At 28.5% G+C, this 20,693-nt stretch overlaps 1 protein-coding gene across 1 annotated transcript in view; it reads right to left on the bottom strand.

The window, feature by feature from the left end:
• LOC136989288 (liprin-beta-1-like) overlaps nt 1-20,693 on the bottom strand; it is a 50,673-nt gene that overhangs the window by 22,965 nt on the left and 7,015 nt on the right. The window contains 8 exon segments of the mRNA XM_067287409.1: nt 826-943; nt 5,741-6,023; nt 7,128-7,376; nt 9,840-9,928; nt 11,589-11,679; nt 12,654-12,715; nt 16,397-16,505; nt 20,013-20,144. Of these exon segments, the coding sequence (XP_067143510.1) occupies nt 826-943; nt 5,741-6,023; nt 7,128-7,376; nt 9,840-9,928; nt 11,589-11,679; nt 12,654-12,715; nt 16,397-16,505; nt 20,013-20,144 (1,133 nt within the window).

Genomic DNA, 20,693 nt, shown 5'->3' on the forward strand with positions numbered 1-20,693 from the left:
AAAAATTGAGTCAAAGCATTAGCAAGTCAATAATATTGTTTTCAGGGACCCCTGAAACAATATTACCCACTTACTATATTATTGAATTGAATATAAAAAAAAAAAAAAATTAAGAAAATATTAAATGCACTTGTCTAGTGACCTAGGACATTGTTGCTTTGCCCAACTGTATCTTAAAAACAAAATCACAGACCCATGATTTTTATTACATTTTTGATTTCCTCATTTAATATTATGTAAATTGACAAAGTTTAATCAAACCTAACTGATCAAATTTTGTGAATACTCTCAATTCTTTAAATCATATAGAAGAATCTTTGCTAATGCTCTGCCTCAATAAACATTTCAAAAATGATGTGTAGTGTTAACAGCAATTATTTTATTGTTAAAAATATTCATCTGAATATAATTGATACCTATAATTAATTCCTGTATATTTTTCTTTCCAAATTATACTTCAAATAAAAAGTTTTTCTTTTTTAATAATAATAAAATGAACATTGATTATTAGATTAATTATTCTCATCATTGATACAAAAAGATTTACAATACAAATTCTTTAAAATGATTATCTTTTTATACTAAACAAATAAAATATAATGCGGACAACATATCAGTTGGATATGTATTGCATGATACAAAGTGCATACATTGAGAAATTATAATGGACAAATGTGAAACTTGGACAGTTTTCCAACATACATTACAATTTTCTCAATTACAATATCAGATAATAATTTACATATATAATACAATAATTTAAAATGGTAGCATTCTTTACTGAAAGATCCTGCATTTTTTTTTTATAATTGAATTAATACTTACTTTCCTAAAATTTTTTTAATGCCTTTATTCTTTTCTTTATCCTGTTTCAAAGCAAATAATGGTGATCCTTGTAATAAAGAATTGGATCTTAATGACTCTTGTGATGTTTCTGGTTGAGCTGAAAATATATTTTGTAACATTAAGTTTTAAATTATAAATCATAGCAATGATGAAAACTTTTTAATTAGTTTATCATTCAATAATAAAATATAGATGCTTTAATATTTATATATACAATTATTTAAAAAATGAATAGCTAAATTACATGTGATTTAGAATATTGTGAGATCCATGATTTTAAGGATATTAAAATCCATTTTTTAAGCAAATTTTTATATAATATCTGTCACCATAGTTAGGAAAAACATCACACCAGATAATCCAATGATGTTCTCTATCAACAAATGGATGAGAATTTTAACACTCAGTTGCCAAATGATAACATCTGATTGTGAAAGGAGAGGAAAGCAAGTGACACTGTTGCATCAGCTATGGTAATCCTTCACCTCACACTTGCAGATTCATCATTCTAACTGTCAATCACATGACCACTTTCCCAGACTAAATGCATAAAAGGATGAGACATCAACAGTTCAGAGCGTTTTGTCATAATGAGGTGTTAAATGAAGTAGAAGAGCTAGGAGCTCTATGTGCTTCTACCTCCATAAAACGGACATGACCCCATCTCCGGAGAAGACACTCGCCCAGCAGTTCCCAACTAGTGGTCCGCAAGAGCTAAAATATGGTCCGCAAAAGATTTAAAACTTTTATTTATTTTAAATTATTATTCCCATATTAATACAAACTGAATTTAATTTTTATTAAAAATGTTATGTTTTCTATTATAATAGTACTGTTAAAGCAAAAGTCTTGAGTTTAACAATTACTTATGTTAAAAGTTTTGATTAAAGTTTATTTTTAGATTGGCACAGTTTATTTTTCTTAAACCTTGTGGTCCCTGCTAACAACAATGAAATCAAAGTGGTCCCTGGTCAAAAAAGGTTGGGAACCACTGCACTCGCCATTCCCTCAACGATGAATCCTTGTCAAGACAATAGAATGACATCTTATCAATGATCAACAAGAATTAAGGTATTTTATTAAAAAGATGTAAACTTTCTCTCAGGAAATTAGGCACACTTTTTGCGGCATAAAAGGTAGAATAGCCATGCGGCATAAGAATTAAACTAGCCACCTCAATGTGTAATCATATGTTAATCGTATTTAATCACATAATTTATATATACTACAAATATATATATCTAGATTTATAGTTTTATTAAACTTTTATTTGTTGAGTTTTAAACCTGTCTACCTATCTTAATAGAGCTAATGCCACCTTATTGACTTACCCACCACACTCCCCACTCAATCGTTTAATGGGCCCTCCTATTCATAAACTGTGTTAAGAATTGTGAGTTAGGTCACAGCCGTCCCTCATCATTCTATACACCTGCTGTTCCTGTCTTAATGACTTACCAGCAGCTAATTCCTAATACTAATTAATATATAATCCTATAAAGTATAATCTAAAATTAAATCGAAAATCTAAATCATTTAACTGGACAGTTAAAATTGTATGAACAAATATTAAATCTCTAAATCAGCTATACTAAAATGTAATATTGTATAAAAAGGATAAAATCACCATAAATAATTGATAATTTAAAAACAAAATCTATAAAATCTATAAAAGAGTGATAAACGTAGAATATCTAAAAATCATTTAGTAACACGTATATCAATTCTCTCCTGCAACATCTTCACTATCACAGTATAAAAACTTGTAAATGTATCTTTATTCCCAACCAAACGTTAAACACTATCGATATTTATATCACTAAGAATTATATTATTTCTAATATGAGATAACAATGGACACTCCAACAAGAAATGGGCCAAGGAATCCACCTCACCACACTCACAATTTAATGTTGTAACTAATTTAAAAAAGTATAATTTATTGTAAACATCACCATGTCCCGATAACACCTGACATGAGAAATAATCCGGCATGATCCAGTGCATACACAGTCTCTCCTCGACAGAAGGAAAGTAACTATATGTTAAATGACCTCTAGTTTCCGAGTTAGGACACAATTTAAATTATCCTAAACTCATCCTAACTGGTGTCAGCCTGACAGGACAAAGATCTTGAGATCTTTGGCCTTTACTTTAATATCAGCCATCCAAAGACAACATGAGCAGTTCTCACCGACCTGTTGCTGTGTAAGTGACATTTAGGGAACAGCCAGTGCCCCAGGTTTCTCACATATTAACTATCTTTGTGATGCTAATCGCATCAATAAGGATTATATCTAACCACATAATAAAGCATTTACAGATTATATATAATTATTAAAATTCTAACATAATTTTAGATTAATAGAAACTGAATAAACTAAAAATAACATGAATTAAATTATGGTTTCTAAAATAAACTGAATATTTCCCTAATATAAGTAATTAAGTTAATAAATTAGAACATAATTTATGACTAACACCATAAATTTTAATTATAAATAAATTTTATTCATAATTAAAAATTAAACATTATCTTTGTCTTTGCTGATTTTTTACTGAATATTTCAAACCAGAATACTGTTTGTAAATAGAAACAGAATAATTAGTTGGGACTGGTTATTGTAATTTTAAGGAAAAACAATGTTAATAAGAAATATTTTGAATGGTGCAGAGTGCTTGGAGATGTGCAATCAAGTTTAAAGAGGTTAAAAAAAAAATTCTTAATAAATCCAAGTGCAAAAAAGACAGATGAGGCTTTAAGATGAAACATCACTTTAAATAATTTTTAATGTCATAAAATTCCATTTTCTTTAATAAAAATTTTGTACTATTTCTTAACATCTGTTTTATAAAGACCTATCATTGACCTTTCGATGGCCGGATGGCTGAGTGGTCAACCTATTGCTCTGGAGGACCTGGGATCGAATCTGGACTGGTCAAAAAATCCCCAGGAATTTTTCAGGGAAGGTCTGATGGATATGCCAGGACCCATCCCTCACCACCTGTGGGCCTGGCTGAACCCATAATGGGCTTGCTATAAGAGACCCTCTTACTGCCTATAGGGTGGAAAGAGTTAAAAAATATCACTGGCCTTCAGGCAATGGACATAGACTCTTCCTTAGAGTCTATTGAGTAAATACAATAAATATATGAAATTATTTCTCTGTTAAACATATATAACAGAGTATATGTTATTGTGAGAATTGGGATTTATTAGATTAATTAATATAAGAAAATAATTTTGTTCTCTATAAATTATTCACACGAAAGGAAGTAACATTCATTGTTTTTGGAGAAAGAGGAAACTGGCTTCCCTTCCCACATAACCTTATCACTTTTTAGAAGTGGCCATATGTCAGTTTACCCTCTCTATACTCGTTACACAACCCATGTGAGTCTTGGACATTATTGGGCAGATGGTCCGTTAAAAAGGGAACTTTTCCACCATTCGGGCAGTTCAACAGAACCCAAATTTCCATATAGAAGTGGGCAATTCATCAAAAGTGATATTGCCACATAGAATGCAGTTCTCCATAAGAAGTAATTGCCATAGAAAGTCTTGCTTTATATACTTTAACTTTGTGCACATAATTACAACAGAAGAATATCCTCCACCTCCTGAGCTCCTCATAGAAGACTACAAATTCTCCATAAGTCAATATATATATAGTATCAATACTATATATATATTGTTTATTGTAAGCTCTCTCTCACAGAAATAGTGTTCACACAAAGTTTAGGAATACAGTTTATATAGAATCGTTAAGTTAAATATGTTATTATTGTCAGCTTGTATTATTTGTAGAATCCTATATATAATTTATTGTTATAATCTAATAAATAATGTTTGCATAATATATATCTGGCTCCCATTCGTTTATTAACTTTGAAGTATTTATCATTGAATAGCCCTCCTATAGATTTTATATACACAAGTTAAACCATGATAAAATCATTTAATTGGTGTCAGGAATCTTGACAGGAGACAATGATTCTATAATCATTTCGTCTCCACATATTTCACTCATTAAATGCCATCCTATGATGACTGAAGCCAGTCATCGTAGGATGGCTGGCTTCAGTCATCACTTAATTGGCGACTGCGTTGCCAATTAAGTGATGTTCAGAGTGCAATCCCAACTCTATACCCCCAGCTGCCTCACATTATACTGATTGTGATGAGTTTTATATCATTATTATGAGTTTTTTCCATTTTCTACATGCAAAATAGAAAATATAATTATGTACCATCATGTTGATTTAGATGGAAAACATTGTGCATATAAAAATTAAACCTGCAGCTTATGTTGTTTGATTTTTTAGCAATAAAGTAATAATTTGAGCAGTAAGAATATACTTTTACTATTATAAATTAAAAATGCAAACAACTTCTAATTTAAAAATTAGGTTTTGTATACTTCTTATTGTTAAAATATAAAAAATTCTTATAAAGCACTCTGTTCATAAAAATAAAAAAATAAAAATTGTCAATGATAGTTAATGGATTCAAACTACCAAATTCTATTGGAAACTTTTGAGCTTGAAGTTGCTGACTGATTACTTCTTATTAATAACTGCAGTTACAATTGCCAGTTTGAACCTAAACTATTAAATTTTACATTTTGCAATGATTATTAGTTTATTACACATTTAATTCAGTATACTTTTTATATAAATATGAAAATCTAAAATGATAATTAGTAGAATATTTAAGTATTAAATAATTAATATTAAAAATGATCATAGAAGAACCCAATATAAAATATGAAAAATGAATCATATAATAAATTATCTATGAAAGAGTGGTGATAAAATGATGATGATAAATCCAAAGGATATGAAATCATGCATTGAAGAAAGCAAAAGGTGCAAATAGAAAAAGACCCTTCACCTAGCTCAGGTGCACTGGAACTGTGCTTTCCCTTTCTTAATTTAAAAAATCCTTTACCAAAGGAAGCACCTGATCCCTTGTTTCGGAAATGACGATAATTCTCGAGCCCCTGATGAAGATTTTGTACTGATTGCGATTGGGGCTGACCTTGCAATGCTTGATGTTCTAATAATGATGTTCCATTATTACAAGATGTATTTTCTATTTGATTTTGGATCTGCTGCATTAACTGTGTTCCATGCTGTCGAGGTATAGTAACATAGTTCCTTTTTGCGGGAGGAGTCTAAAAATAGAACGAAAAATAATTAATTTTGAAACAATTAAGTACAAATCAAGAAAATAATTTTAAAAATTGTTTAATTAAAAAAATCCATGTAATGTAATGCAATTTAAATTAAAGCAATCTATTTATTTACAATATTACAATAAAGTTTATAGCAAATTATAGATGTTAATTCCATTAAGAAACCTTCTTTTCTTATAAAAAAAATTGCAAAAATTATAGAGTAAAACTCATTAATAGAATCATGTTAGAATGTTTGTTTTATATAAAAATTTGTTTATATGAATAAGTTCTGTTTCATATAATCTCCATAATAAAAAAAATCTATTTTCTGATAGTGTTTGTGATATATAAGATATATCATGACATAAGAACTGGAAAAAAAAATTGATTAGTAAATTTTAGAAAAAAAATAACTATACAAATTATATTAAAATTATAATTTATTAATTATATTTAAATTTATTATATTATGTTATGTACTTAAAATCTGTTAGCAAATATAGAGCAAGTTTTATGATAATTCTATTGAAGCTTCAGACGATAATGATGATAAAATTAAAGCAACATAAAAACTATTAATTTAAAATTACTTGAAAAATAAATAATTATTTTTAATGTGAATCATAATTCAACTAAATTAACATAATTTCATAATTCTTAATTTACAGATAATATAATGCTGTTGTTGCTTTTGAATGAAATTCATTTTTATAAATATATTAATGTAAAAGGGGTTAAACAAAGACTGATAGAAAAGCTTAAAACTTTCATTTAAAATAAAAATATTAAGAACAGAACATGAACAAACTAAAATAAAATTTTATAATATTCTCTTAAAGATAAAAAATAATTATTATAATTTTGATCTCAATAATATTTTCTAATTACTAATATAAAAATAGTTTTCTGTTATTATTGATTATAAATTTCAAAATTATAATTCATTATGTAAAAATTTTATAAACATATTTTCATTTATACTGAAAAGTACTAAGCTGAACACTTAATACTGTTTCAAAAAACTTTTGAGAAAATCGAATCTATACTTCTCATACTAAATAATGAAATATTTGATTATTATTAATTATAAATTTCTCATACCTTTTGCTGCGGTGGACTAACATTTTCTGCACTGCTTGCTCTTTGGATGGGTGATGAATTAAATGAAGGAGAAAAGTTATTTATATTATAAATAGGACTAGATGATGTCGAATATTGAGATAAATTTCCTTCTTTCCAAGAGTTAATTGATGCAATATCAGAATTAGGTGACGAAGAAGCGATGGGAGTCGGAAGAGGTCGCGGCACTGGAGGTGGTTTTTCAGCCAGTCTTTGTTCTGATTGATTTTTCTGAAATATTCAAAATTAAGTGGATTAATGGTTTTTAATTTCAAACAATTATGAGCAAATTTGCCCATCAAGAATGACAGATCATATCACATTTAGTAAAGTAAAATTAATGAAATAACTTCCAAATACAATACTTTATTAAAGAAAATATTTAGTGTACATCACAAAACTTCTTTTAAATCATTTCTAGTATATGTAACATTTTAATTATCATTGTGTAAATTATTTTTTATGAAAATTAAAATTGCATTGATTTCAGCCAATAATAAAGTTATCCTGATTAGTTCTATTAGTAACTTGTCTGAAATTCTTTACTGTTGTTCCAGGCCAGTAACTTAACAAAGAAAGTAATAACTTACTAATCTTGAATTTAAAGTAGATAGTTAACAATTAAATCACTAATATATCCTGGAGCATGTGAATCACCACATGCTCTGATAAACTGTTGTGACTTTCAACGTTTTATTCAATAGTTACTCAAACTTAACCTGTGATCACATGCAATAGCAGAAATTTCCCACATCTACTAATTTTACATGGTATTTTTCACCAAATTGACTTCCTCATGCTACATGCTATCCATCTGTGTAAAAGTTTCAAAGACAAAAATTGTTTTTTGCTTATCACAGGCCCTGAAAACACTGCTTGGAACATTTCCACCTTGTACACATAATCACATACAATTTTTTTCACATGATTATACACATACATAGTGATTTTCTGCTCTGACATCAGTTTTGGTGACCTGACATCATCAAAAATGATGTCATAGAGAACTTCATGATTGCTACAAGAGATATCTTGATGTCACAGATGTTTGTCAGTTATGCATGATGTAATGACACGGTGGTTGTAAGTCACTACAACTTATAATGCTTGTCTCTATAAGACAGCCTCAGACATCACGATTTCAACAATTTAAATATTTTCGCAGCTTTATTTTATGTCCGAGAAACAGAGAAAAATCATCTTCTGATCCTTCTGAGAAAAGTCTTATAGTCATCATCATTTATTTTTAGCTGAACTTGTTTCATATTAGCCTATTTTATCACAAAGTTTGAAGACCTCCCTATAGGAGTCTGGTTAAGGACATGAGAATTAATTAATGACATTGGAATTTGTCATGTGAAGAGAAAACACATAAAAATCAGCAGAAAATTGACAAATTATGCAAGTACATGTTAAAATAATTTTAATGAATTTATGAGTTTTACTTTACTGAACATCACACAACATTTTAAAAATATTAAAATAGCTTGCTTAAGGATATCATCAACATGTGTTTTTAAAGATTTACATAACAATAATGTAAATCTTTAAAAACACATATAACTTTAAATACATTTGCAATGTTTATTTTTTATTAAATATACATTCTAATGATACACCATATTACAGACTACCGGTCATGTGACCAATCAAAACTCGATAAACTTATTGAAAATTTGATCACATCCAAAATATATTCAAAGGTTTATAGTTTTCTGCACATCTAGAGGTTGCAAGGTTTAATTTAAGATCTCAATTGATGAATTTGATCAATTGAAAGAGTATGAACTAAGTGACTCATTCATATTTAAATTTTTAGGTATATTTATTTAACTAATGTTTCAATTTAGTCTCTAAAATATAAAAATCACTGTTGTTTTAAACTTAATGTCATTTAATATTACTTTGAATTTGTTGTTGTTTTCATTCAAAAAAAGTAAAATTAAAACAAATTATAGTAATGTCAAAACTAATTTTATAAGCTTTAAGAAATTACTTTTTAATTATATATAAACAAACATGTGCAAATCTTTGTGACCAAATATTTAAAAGCCAGTCCAAAAAAATCTGTCTTTAAAATATGTGATGATTTTTTTTAATTTATAATTTATTATTACTTTCAAAATATTACTAACAATAATATTTTCAAAAACTATGATATACTTATTAAATTTAACTATTAAAAATGAAAGGAGAGATTACAACTATATATTCTGTACCAATTATATTTATCAAGTATGATTTGAAGATCTTAGATGATAAGGTATGTTTGTTGGCATCATGATATTCTATATAAGGATATATTCTAGTCTGAAATTAATATATGTCCAAAATGTCTCTTAATTTTAAAATATTTAAATAAAATACTTGAAAATGAACTTGCAAACAAAGTGATAATTTTAGATTTCCATAAAACGTCAGAGATATTCTCTTCCAGACAGTAATATATTTAATTACAGTATGTTATTCTAAAATGTTTAACTGTTGAAGTTATTGACAAATGATGTGTTTTCCTATAGTGTCAAACTGTATTAATATTTAAATAAATTAGTACCAAAAAGTCAAATATAATATAAAATAAAAAAACGAATTATAGATGGACTTCTACTTTTAGCATTTCAGTTATCAAGCATGAACTGTGAACAAATTTATAACTTTATATTATGTAAATTAAAATATTTCAGTTATATTTACCTTATTGCTATCAATACAAGGATTAGATATAAGTGAATCATCTGAAGGTATTCTTTCTCGTAACTGTCCACTTCTGTATGAGGTAAATTCTAACAAACAAATTAAGTCAAATTTATTATAATTTCTAGTCACATACACAGATTATAATTTTAAAACAAACTAACAATGTAATATCAATTTTGTATCTGAAATTACTGATCATTCTTAAATTTATGTAAAGTACAGAAAGCACTACTTTATCAATGAACTTACATCTCTAAAACAACAACCTGACTACTTTCAAGTTGCTTGGCTCATCATCAGCAGTAGTACCCAGTACTAAATATCATGTAAAAAACTAAAGTTTGGAACTACAAAATCTTAAAAATTTAAAAAATATTTAAGCTTTCATTAAGACTTAGAAATTCAATCAAAGTATAGTGTTTCAAATTTTAAGCTTTCGGATTTTCAACTTTTTCCATATATATATATACATGTATATATATACAGGGTGGGCCAGCGAAAACGAAACGGCAGAGTGTTCGTGTTCGTCCAAGCAAAGCGCTTGGACAAGTCGATTTTACTCTCGAGGGGACATCTTTTGCAATAAAGTTTTTGCGATTCTGAATATTAACTAAACAAACATTTTTTTCAAAAAAAATGCTTGTTTAGTTAATACAAAATAAATGAGTTTTTAAAATTTTTTGTTGTCTGTTGCATTCAGAATCGCAAAAACTTTATTGCAAAAGATGTCCCCTCGAGAGTAAAATCGACCTGTCCGAGCGCTTTGCTTGGACGAACACGAACACTCTGCCGTTTCGTTTTCGCTGGCCCACCCTGTATATATATTACAATAGTACATGAATACTCTAAATAATGAGCAGGAGCTCAAATATTTATATCTTATTATTTTTTTAGAGATGTAAGTTCTCCAGTAAAATAATATTTTGTGCATTGTACTTATAATGCTTGAAGTTAGTAAAGGAAAAACTTAAAATCAAAACTACATTTTAAATAAATAAGTTTTATAGAAAAATCAGTATTTTTAAGAAATTTATTGAATCTGCTTCATAGTTTTATTAAAAATATGGTTAGTAGCATTGTCAAAGAAAAATAACATAGTGCACAAGATTGAGACTAATAAGTTTCACAACACCTTTCTTTCTTTTTTTCTAGCAATTTCTTTAATGTAAATAATGACCTCCAAATACAGTTGAGAAATGGTTGTATAACTAAAGATGTACCATAAACCTAACCTACAATCTTTTTTTATACCCACAACCTCCACTTACAGTACAGTGAGCTTGCCATTTATGCCACCCAGACCTCTGAGCAATTCTTCACTTCCAAATGTGAATTATGCAACCATTTACAATTATCAGAAAAACATTAAAACGTGTTTTAAAATGTTTTGCTTACATTTTTACTATATACACTAAATTTCATAGCAATAATAGTCAAAATTATCCCTGTGCTTCTAATGGGTTAACATAGCCATTTGCCATCTGCAAAATCTATGTATATCAATCCTGTATAAAACATAACCCTATTGTATTTTTAACAAATCTGAAAGAAGATATTAACAAAAATGTACACTAAACAAGTTTCTCATAATATCAAATTATTTTGTGGCATATAATCTGATGATGCTTTTCAAGTCAAACCATTTGTTAGATTTATAATTTTATGAAGTAATTAAACAATTCATAAAATTAATAATAGATTGCATTGCACTGTGTATATTAGCTGTGTAAAAGTAATTAATATTACCTTTCTTTCCTTGGCCCTGATAAAGTTCTTTCCTATCTTGCATTCTTTTGTACATATTTAAAGTTGATCTTAACTCTTCTATTTTTTTTTCCTAAAATAATCATTGATTGGTTATATTGATTAGTACATATTAATGTTAATTATAATAAACAGATAACTTTAATTTTATTTAGTACCCAAATCATTTATTTAATCAAACCAGTGTAAATCATTTAGGAGAAGTTATATTTAAAGAGAAACAAAACATAAACTCTTGATACATGGCTCAATCAATCAGAATGCCAAACTTAAAAATGATTACCGTATTTTACGAACTATAAGACGCACTTTTTTCCTCGAAAAATTGCCTCCAAAATTCAGGTGCGTCTTATAGTCCGTAGCGTCTTATAGGTATTTTTTTAAAAAATTTCCTAAAAATTAAGATGAGTCTTATAGTCCGTAGCGTCTTATAGTCCGTAAAATACGGTATCTGTAATTTGATACACACTACATTTTAAACCTGATGATACATGATAAAATAATTAATGATCATATAAATTCACAGCATAGTTATAATTTAATAAAACCATAGGAAAATTATTTATATTTTGATAATCCAACTACATGACTTTCACAATAATACTCAAACACCAAAACACTTGCTGAGCTTACTGCTATCTTTAATTTCTAACGTTTTCAACCTAATTTTTATAGGTCATCCTCAGGAAAAATTTATTACATTTTCACATTCGAATATAAAGCTTTCGAGTGCTCGCGACATGTAATTCTGCTGAGGAAGTAAGGATTATTACATGACTTTCATAGAAATGATAAGCTTATAAAAATATTTATTATAAGAAATCAAACTTAAATAGAAATATTAAAATCAATTGTAGCCATTTACATTTAGTATTTATTTAATTAGCATATGTCATATTTTAGAAAAAGCATTGCTCTTAGTAAATCTTAGTTAAAAATAAAAATTATAAATCTTTATATAAAATGAAAATAAATCATCAATATAATAAGAGATTTTATTCTACTTTACACAAAAGTAAGTAAGAAAAAAATGAAGTATCAGAAAACCTTTTCATCATTGGCAGCCATAACTGATTCTAGAGCTCTTTTCAGTTTTTCTATTTCAGATCCTAAAAATAAAAAAGAAATTATTTATGAATATTTACATGAAAAATTAATTTTAAAAATATATAGCATAAAATTATTCATTATTATATATATTTTATTCAAGTTTACAACAATTACATTCCAAAATTGAATTTGCCATGTTCAAATGGTGCATGGTTTGATTATTGGTTTGAATAGTTTCCTGATTTAAAGAAAATAGAATGTCAATTCATGACATCTTGCATTTTGACCAACCAACATCAAGTTCAATGGCAAAAATTGCATTAAACTTGATATTGAGACCAACTAATGTACAATTGCATAAAATACAAGACAAAGATATGTTCTATAAGCCTCATATTTGCCGATTTAAAATCTACAATGGAATTATTTCAGTAGACATTTAAGATACATATTGTAACTTCAATTATTTTGATAACAGGAAAATGTGACTTAGTGATATTTTTTTAAACTGGACACTTTGTATGGTAAAAGAATGTACAAAAATTTTATGTCATAATGCACATGACTTTGTAAAATCCATGTCCAAAATATCCTAAATTTTTTACATGTTTATCTGGCAACCATACTTGTAACAAACAATAAGATTTGATAACAGTATTATCTACACATTGATAACATTTAAGTTTTCTGTCAGTTTTCATATGGTATTTCTAGATCTGTGAATCATTTGCAGAAGTCATTATATATTTTTTTCATATAAAAAACTGACAAAGCAGACTACATGAGACAAATATCTAAGTACCGTATAAACCTAATTCATTGTAATGTACTAGGACATTGTTAAATAATATAGCTTTTTTTCAATAAATACAATAAATTTATATTTATTGTAAAATTTCACAACAATAATTGAAGAAACAGACTTATAGTGGATTAAACCTTTTATTATAGACTCTTATCCACCTCAATAAGTAAAACATGTATAAAAAAATTTTCCCAAGGTGTGACATACTGTACAAAAGATGAAGATTTTGTGTTTCAAATTATTTTTGTGAAATTTTAAAATATAATTGTCTTCCTGGATTTTTTACTAGTTTTTATTAATATTCATATTTATGTTCACTTCTGCTTAAGAAGTTTAAATTTGTTCCTTGAAAAAATTCTTAACAGAGTTCTACTATATATAAAATTTATGTATACTTTGTGGAGTGCTGTTGTCCATACTCACTAAGGTTTTTCATTTTCCGGTCTTTTGCTTGTCCCGGGATTCTGGGAAAAAAGTGACCTGTTTCATGGGATCCCAGGATATAATTAATTATTTTTAAAATATAAAATATATCTTGAAATCAAATGATATAATTATTTTTCATTATTAAAAGTAATTTAATATGTTCTGCAACCTCCAAAATCATAATATTAATAATGCTGTGTAAAATATATATTAAAATTATCTCTGAATTACATAGAAATTTTCACAAATAGAAAAAATTTATTAAAGTTTGTTGGAAACTGCTTACAAAAAAATGTCTTTGAATCAAGTTGAAAATTTAAAGAAAAAATGAACTTAGATCAAACTTCTAACTTAGAAGGTAAATTTTGTTTTTTAAATAAAACATAATACAAAACATTATTGTAAAATTTTATAAGATTTTGAAAACCAAAGATGGTCAATGAATATATAAAACTATTATAAGACCAGTAATCATGTATGGCTCTGAGGCTTGGACACTGACAAGCAAACATGAAGAACAGTTGAGACGATTTGAGAGGAAGATTTTGAGAAGAATATATGGGCCAGTACAAGAGAGAGGAGAGTGGAGAATAAGAAGTAATAAAGAACTTGAAGATTTATATGAAAATTCTGATATTGTAACAGAAATCAAAAGAGGGAGATTTCAATGGATTGGGCATTTGGAAAGAAAGAACCCTGAGAGAAATGTGTCTCAAATGTATAGAGAAAGGGGAGAAGGTGGAAAGGGAGACCACGAAAAAGATGGGATGAGGATGTGGAGGCTGATTTGAGAAAGATGGGTGTGAGCTGCTGGAGAAGGAAGGCTCAAGATAGAAAGGAATGGGTGAAAATCCTGGATGGGGCCAAGGTCCTTCAAGGACTATGAGGGCCATAGAGAAGAAGAAGAAGAAGAAGAAGAAGAAGAAAAGATAGTCAATACTCCAATTACTCAATCTAGTTATTATTTTAATAATAAAAAGTCCCACTACTGAAAATGCCCTTTCCAATTCAATGGATGTGGGTGGAATTGTCTTTAATACATTTAAGAGAAGACAAATGTTACATTTTTTCACCCGTAGTGTTGAAGATTTCTAGTTCATTTTTGAGATGCATTGGCAGTGCTTCTTTTGCTCTCAACTATTCTTGATTTGTCTACCTCGGCTGCTTTAATAGCAATATCAAGCCTATAGCCTGATAATTCAACAGTTTGTTTGGCTTTAATATTCAGGTTTATGAAGAAAAACTTCCTACTTGTTTCTATCCTTGCCCAATTTGCACAACTTGGCATAATGCAGTTATTGAAGCTACTGGACATAGTTAAAATTAAGACAGCATCAGCACAATTATTCCAGATATTACAGGTTCTGACAAGTAAAGAATTTTCAGAGTCCTGCCATAAATACATATTGATTATTGACAATGTGTAAGATGTCAAAACAAGCAAACATTTAAAAAATGAATAAGCAGGCTTAAACTTAATAAATACAAGTGTATTCTGACAGTTTAAGAGTTAATTATGCTTTCTATTTGCAAAATTTCCTCAACCTTAACACAAAAAATAAAAAAGTGAACTTTTAATAAATTTGCAGGATTTCCCAGGTTAAAAAAACAGCCAGGATCCCATTTGAGAAACCCTAGTACTCACATTCAAACAGTCCACTGGCACACTTGAAAAATTAAAAAAATCATTCAAGTATCATTCAATTTATTTAATAACTCAGCAAATGCTATAAATTTTGAAGATAATCAAGATTTATCTTTAGGAAGAACAAATAATATGCCCGAAGCAAAATTTGATGATTGTATTAACAACATAGAAAGTATTTGGAACGGTATTTTTCACGAGGATTCAGTTTCGCCATTAGACAATGGTAATGTGCCGAATCAAATGAAACAAAATACAACAAGAAAGGAAGAGACGTTCATAACTTTCGACGATTTAATAAATGAATGTGACATTACATATGACAACTATGTATCGAGGCCTAGCAATTGACCACATGGCCAAACATGGCTGGATTTCTTCCGGGCTATTTGCAGGATAGAAATTAATTTATTAAGTAGTTTGGAGGAAATCCTGCGGTGTTTGGTTACTTAATTTAGTTCAATTGAATTTTATCAGTTTGACCCTTAAATTGGGTTGTTTATTCTGTAAATATTCATGAAATCATTAAAATATGTAATAAAAGTGTTCTTATTTTATTGCTGCAATCTTGTTGTCCCATTACAACTACAACAGACTGAGTGAATGCAATTAAAAAACTAATTTGTAATCTGAGTGATATAATTAAAGAAATATAATAATAAAATTGAAATTTGATTCAACAAAATATATTTCATTTAAAAAATTTTTCTAATATGGGACTGATTGTACATTTACTTCTGAAGACATTAATAATCTAATCATCTATATTTTCACATTAAAAAAAACATTGAAGAATATAAATCTTTGAACAAATTTGGACATGGAATTATGTTTAATAAAATAAATATTATGCAATTAACTTACCATAGTCTGTTATAGGAGTTACAGTTCCATTTCGAACAGCCCTACTTTTTAAAGTAGCTAATTCTGCTTCTTTTTCAGCCAACCGAGCTTGGACAATAACAAGTTCACTCTAAAATATAAACAAATCAATGAAAATATAACATATGAAAAGCATGAAGAAAGAATATTTCATCATCATTAATACTATAATTACAAGGATTGATCAAATGAAACCCATTCAAGTAAATTCATTAAAACAAACAAAATAGTATATCTGTCAGCATGGCATAATTAAACAAAGCAACATATTAGGAAACTGGAATGCACTTTTGTTTGTTAAAAAATTCACCATAGGCATTCAGATGCATTCCACAGCTTGGGAAAATGACAGAATAGTTCAAGGACCAACCACAAAGAATGATGTTGGTTGGTCCTTGAACTATTAGGGGACTGCTTCCTTGACTTAAGCATCAGAGTTAAAGCATTGCCCCTTAAAGGTCCAAATAAATGAAAGTCACATTTATTATAAAAGGTAAGTGGGCTAAAGAAATGGGTGGTACAAAACCTCCCAAGCTTTATGTGCTAAAGCATCCTGCACAGTGTTCTCAACATGTGAACAAGTATTGTCATACAACAAAATAATACCACATGATAGCATGCCTGGTTGTTTATTCTGTATGGCTTTATGTAACTTGTCCAATTTTGCATTGTAGTGTTGGCATTTGATACTCACATGAAGGTCTTTAAAGTCCACCAGTAAAGGCCTCACAATGTCAAAAAATACAGTCATCACAACTTTACAGCTGGTGGCCTGTGACTTGGAATTTTTTGTGTGTAGGTAAGCAAGGATGTTACCATTGCATGCTTGCTCATCTACTGGTTGGCTCAAAGTGGTGGCACCATGTTTTGACCTTGGATGGACTCCAAATAAGTCTGGCCATGTTTTCACTACACTATGCCAAAAAAGAGAACATACAAGATGACCGATCTTCTCCCTGCTTGCTCATTGGTGTGTGCTTATCATGCCACATGTGATATTGTTCTGGTCCTTTTGTACTGACCATGTAAAACAGTACAAACAGGTTTTATTTGATCAATCCTAACAGACAGTTTTCTGAAAAAAAATACCATACAAAATATAATCTTTAAGACTATAAAATCATATACATAAAACAAATAATTTTCTCTCGTGCAATAGAATATTAACAGATTTGATTGTTAAAAGTAGGAATAAACTTCAAAAAAATAATATAAACTGGCAAAGGCTTGCTCAACTTTCCTGGCACTTGAACAGAAAGTTAAGGGACCCAGAAAAGAAGTCCAATACTTTTCAATTATCAGACCAGTCCATAAGTCCATGCCATTTTTATGACCTTGAGAAAAATCTTGTTTTGCTGTTAAAAATGTCAGTCTAATGTGATAATTTTTACACTAAAGTGTTAAATTGGATCTCATTCTTATAATACTGTTCAGAATTGTGAACATTTCAGTTGTTTACTTTTGTTAAAATGGAAGTAACCAACGAATATAAAAGACATGCTTTATACTTTTTATTTTTAAGTGGTGAGAATACTACAAATGCAGCCAAAAGCAAAAATTAAATACTGTACATAATCAAATTGTTATTAGTGCAAGGACTGCACAGAAATGGTTTGAAAGATTTACAAACAATGATTTTAGTGTGGAGGATAAGGCTCGTACTGGAAGACCCGTTGACTTTGATGATGATGCTCTCTCTGCACTAGTTGAAGCAGAACCATCTTTAACAGTTGATGAAATTGTGGAACATTTAAATTCATCCCATGGAACTGTTCATAGATACCTACAACAAATCGGAAAAGTTTCAAAGCTAGGAAAATGGATACCACATGAACTGTCAATAGCTAACCGACAACAACGTGTAAACATTTGCATGTCTCTTTTATCCCATATTGCTTTAGAACCTTTTCTTGGTAGGCTGGTTACTGGAGACGAAAAATGGATCCTCTATAATAATGTGACGAGAAAAAACAATGGATGGATCGCAACAAGCAGCCAAAACAGACTGCAAAAGGTGGGTTGCATCCAAAAAAAATTCTTTTGTCTGTTTGGTGGGATATGTCAGGTGTAATTCACTTTGAGCTGTTAGAACCTAATCAAACAATTACAGCTCAAATGTATTGTGAGCAATTAGAGCGTTTAAATAAAAATTGAAAAAAAAATTGACCGTCATTAGTGAACAGACAGCAGGTTCTCTTGCAGCATAACAATGCCAGACCACACGCTGCAAAAATAACTGTACAGAAACTTGAAAGCTACAACTGGAAAATTTTACCTCATCCACCATATTTGCCATATATTGCTCCCAGTGATTATCATTTTTTTTGCAGTTTGCAGAATTTTTTAAAATGGAAAACTTTTGAGGATGAGAACAATGTAAAAAAGGCTATTTCTGAATATTTTGATTCAAAACCGAAATCATTTTATGAAGACGGGATTAAAAAGCTACCATCAAGATGGCAAAAAATTGTACAAAACAGTGGTGAATACATTATAGATTGAAATAAAATTTAATTAAAATTTTTTGCTGCTTTTTTTGTAGATAAAAATATGCATGAACTTATGGACTGACCTGATATAATACAAAACTTAAATGAAGTCATTTTCGCTGAATTATGATAAATTTCTCAATTTCAAAATATATGACACTAGACCAGTTAAAATTATGTGTGGTGCTATCTGTTATGAGATTTTATTAAAAAATAATTTTTATATTACTAATTATTATAAAAAGGTAAAAGGTTTTTTTCGGGTAGGAGTAAGTTTTCAAAAAAACTGTAAATGCTGGTAATAAGCAAAATTTTTATTAAGAGTCTGACCCCACTTGAGATATGACACATGATTCTCTCTATCTTCCACCCACTTGGCATTCAATTACCAAAATTTAACAGCATCAATGCTCCATACATAGAAATAACTCTGTCAAATTTGAAAATTTTTGGTTCATCCAGTCCTGAGATATAATGCAAACTAGATACTGACACACAATTTTACAGGGTTTATTTCTTTTAGATTTTTGGGTTCCTGAAGTATCAAAACATCAAGAAATGCAAAAACATCAGAGGGTCAACATTTGACTGATCATCATAATTTTCCTATGTTTCTATAAGAGCTGAAAAAGTAATATGATATAACTAATTATCCATGGTAATGTAAATCAATGCTACCTCAGATAACTAAAAATTCAGATAAAACTTCAGATTAAAAATTACAAATATCAAAGGTTTATAAAGTATATCACTTTTAAGCTTCGTTTCATACCATAGTCAATTTATATATAAGAACTGTAATTTTTACTTATTATACAGTTAGCACTTAAGAATAAGAATGTGTATTATTACAGTTACATTTTAATATGAACGGTTTGTCTCACATTAATGTTAAATAATAAAACATAACAAAAAAAAATTATTTTGTAATACATCTTATTGTTTTAAACTTTCTTTTATGAATTACAATGTAAGAAGAAAGATGTGTTCACTTGTGAGACAGGTATGTATGTCTTGGATAATGGTTGAGGCTCGAGTAATCAGGGTTTTACTATATTTATTCAATATATATTTGAAGTTAATCTCAAAAAAAATTAATAAATATATACCTCCAATTTTTTATACTTTTCTTCAATATCTCGCCTTTCTTGTTCAGCAGTGGCAAGTCTTAGACGAAAAGTAGATACTTCACTCATTAGATCAAGCTTGCTATTTTCAATGTATGATCGAGACATGAGCTCCTGTAACATATCAATATTTGAAAAATAAAATAACTTAATAGTGACTAATTTCCATATTTCTAATATCAACAAACATAATTTAGCAAACAATTTCATTCATGCACTCTAGGCTGTTAAATGCAATATTTTATGCTTAAGATGGTCAGATCTTGATGAAAATATTTCTTTTGTTTAATAAATATTGCCTCCCAAACAACTGATGACTTTTTTTATTTATATACCTATTAAAATATTTCAATTCACATATTTAATACACATTGTATAAAAATAAGGAATTTAAAAGATTTTTTGTTCTTCAATTTATGTTGTACAAATCAAACTGTTTACTTTAGAAAACCAAAAATACTTATTTTGAAATATTAGGTTTCTCTTTGAGTTGTCTCCAGAATATATAAAAACTGAATGTGTTTTATTTTCTGCTATAGCATTTTAGTAGGATTTTAGAACAATGACTACATTCCAGTATGCATCAGTCTCAGTCACAACCAATGCACCAGTGAATGGTTTAATAAGCTTTTATTGGAACATCTGGCACCCTAGCAAGATGGA

The sequence above is a fragment of the Centruroides vittatus genome, unplaced genomic scaffold (genome assembly GCF_030686945.1).
Source record: "Centruroides vittatus isolate TY-2023 unplaced genomic scaffold, ASM3068694v2 scaffold_464, whole genome shotgun sequence".
NCBI lineage: Eukaryota > Metazoa > Arthropoda > Arachnida > Scorpiones > Buthidae > Centruroides > Centruroides vittatus.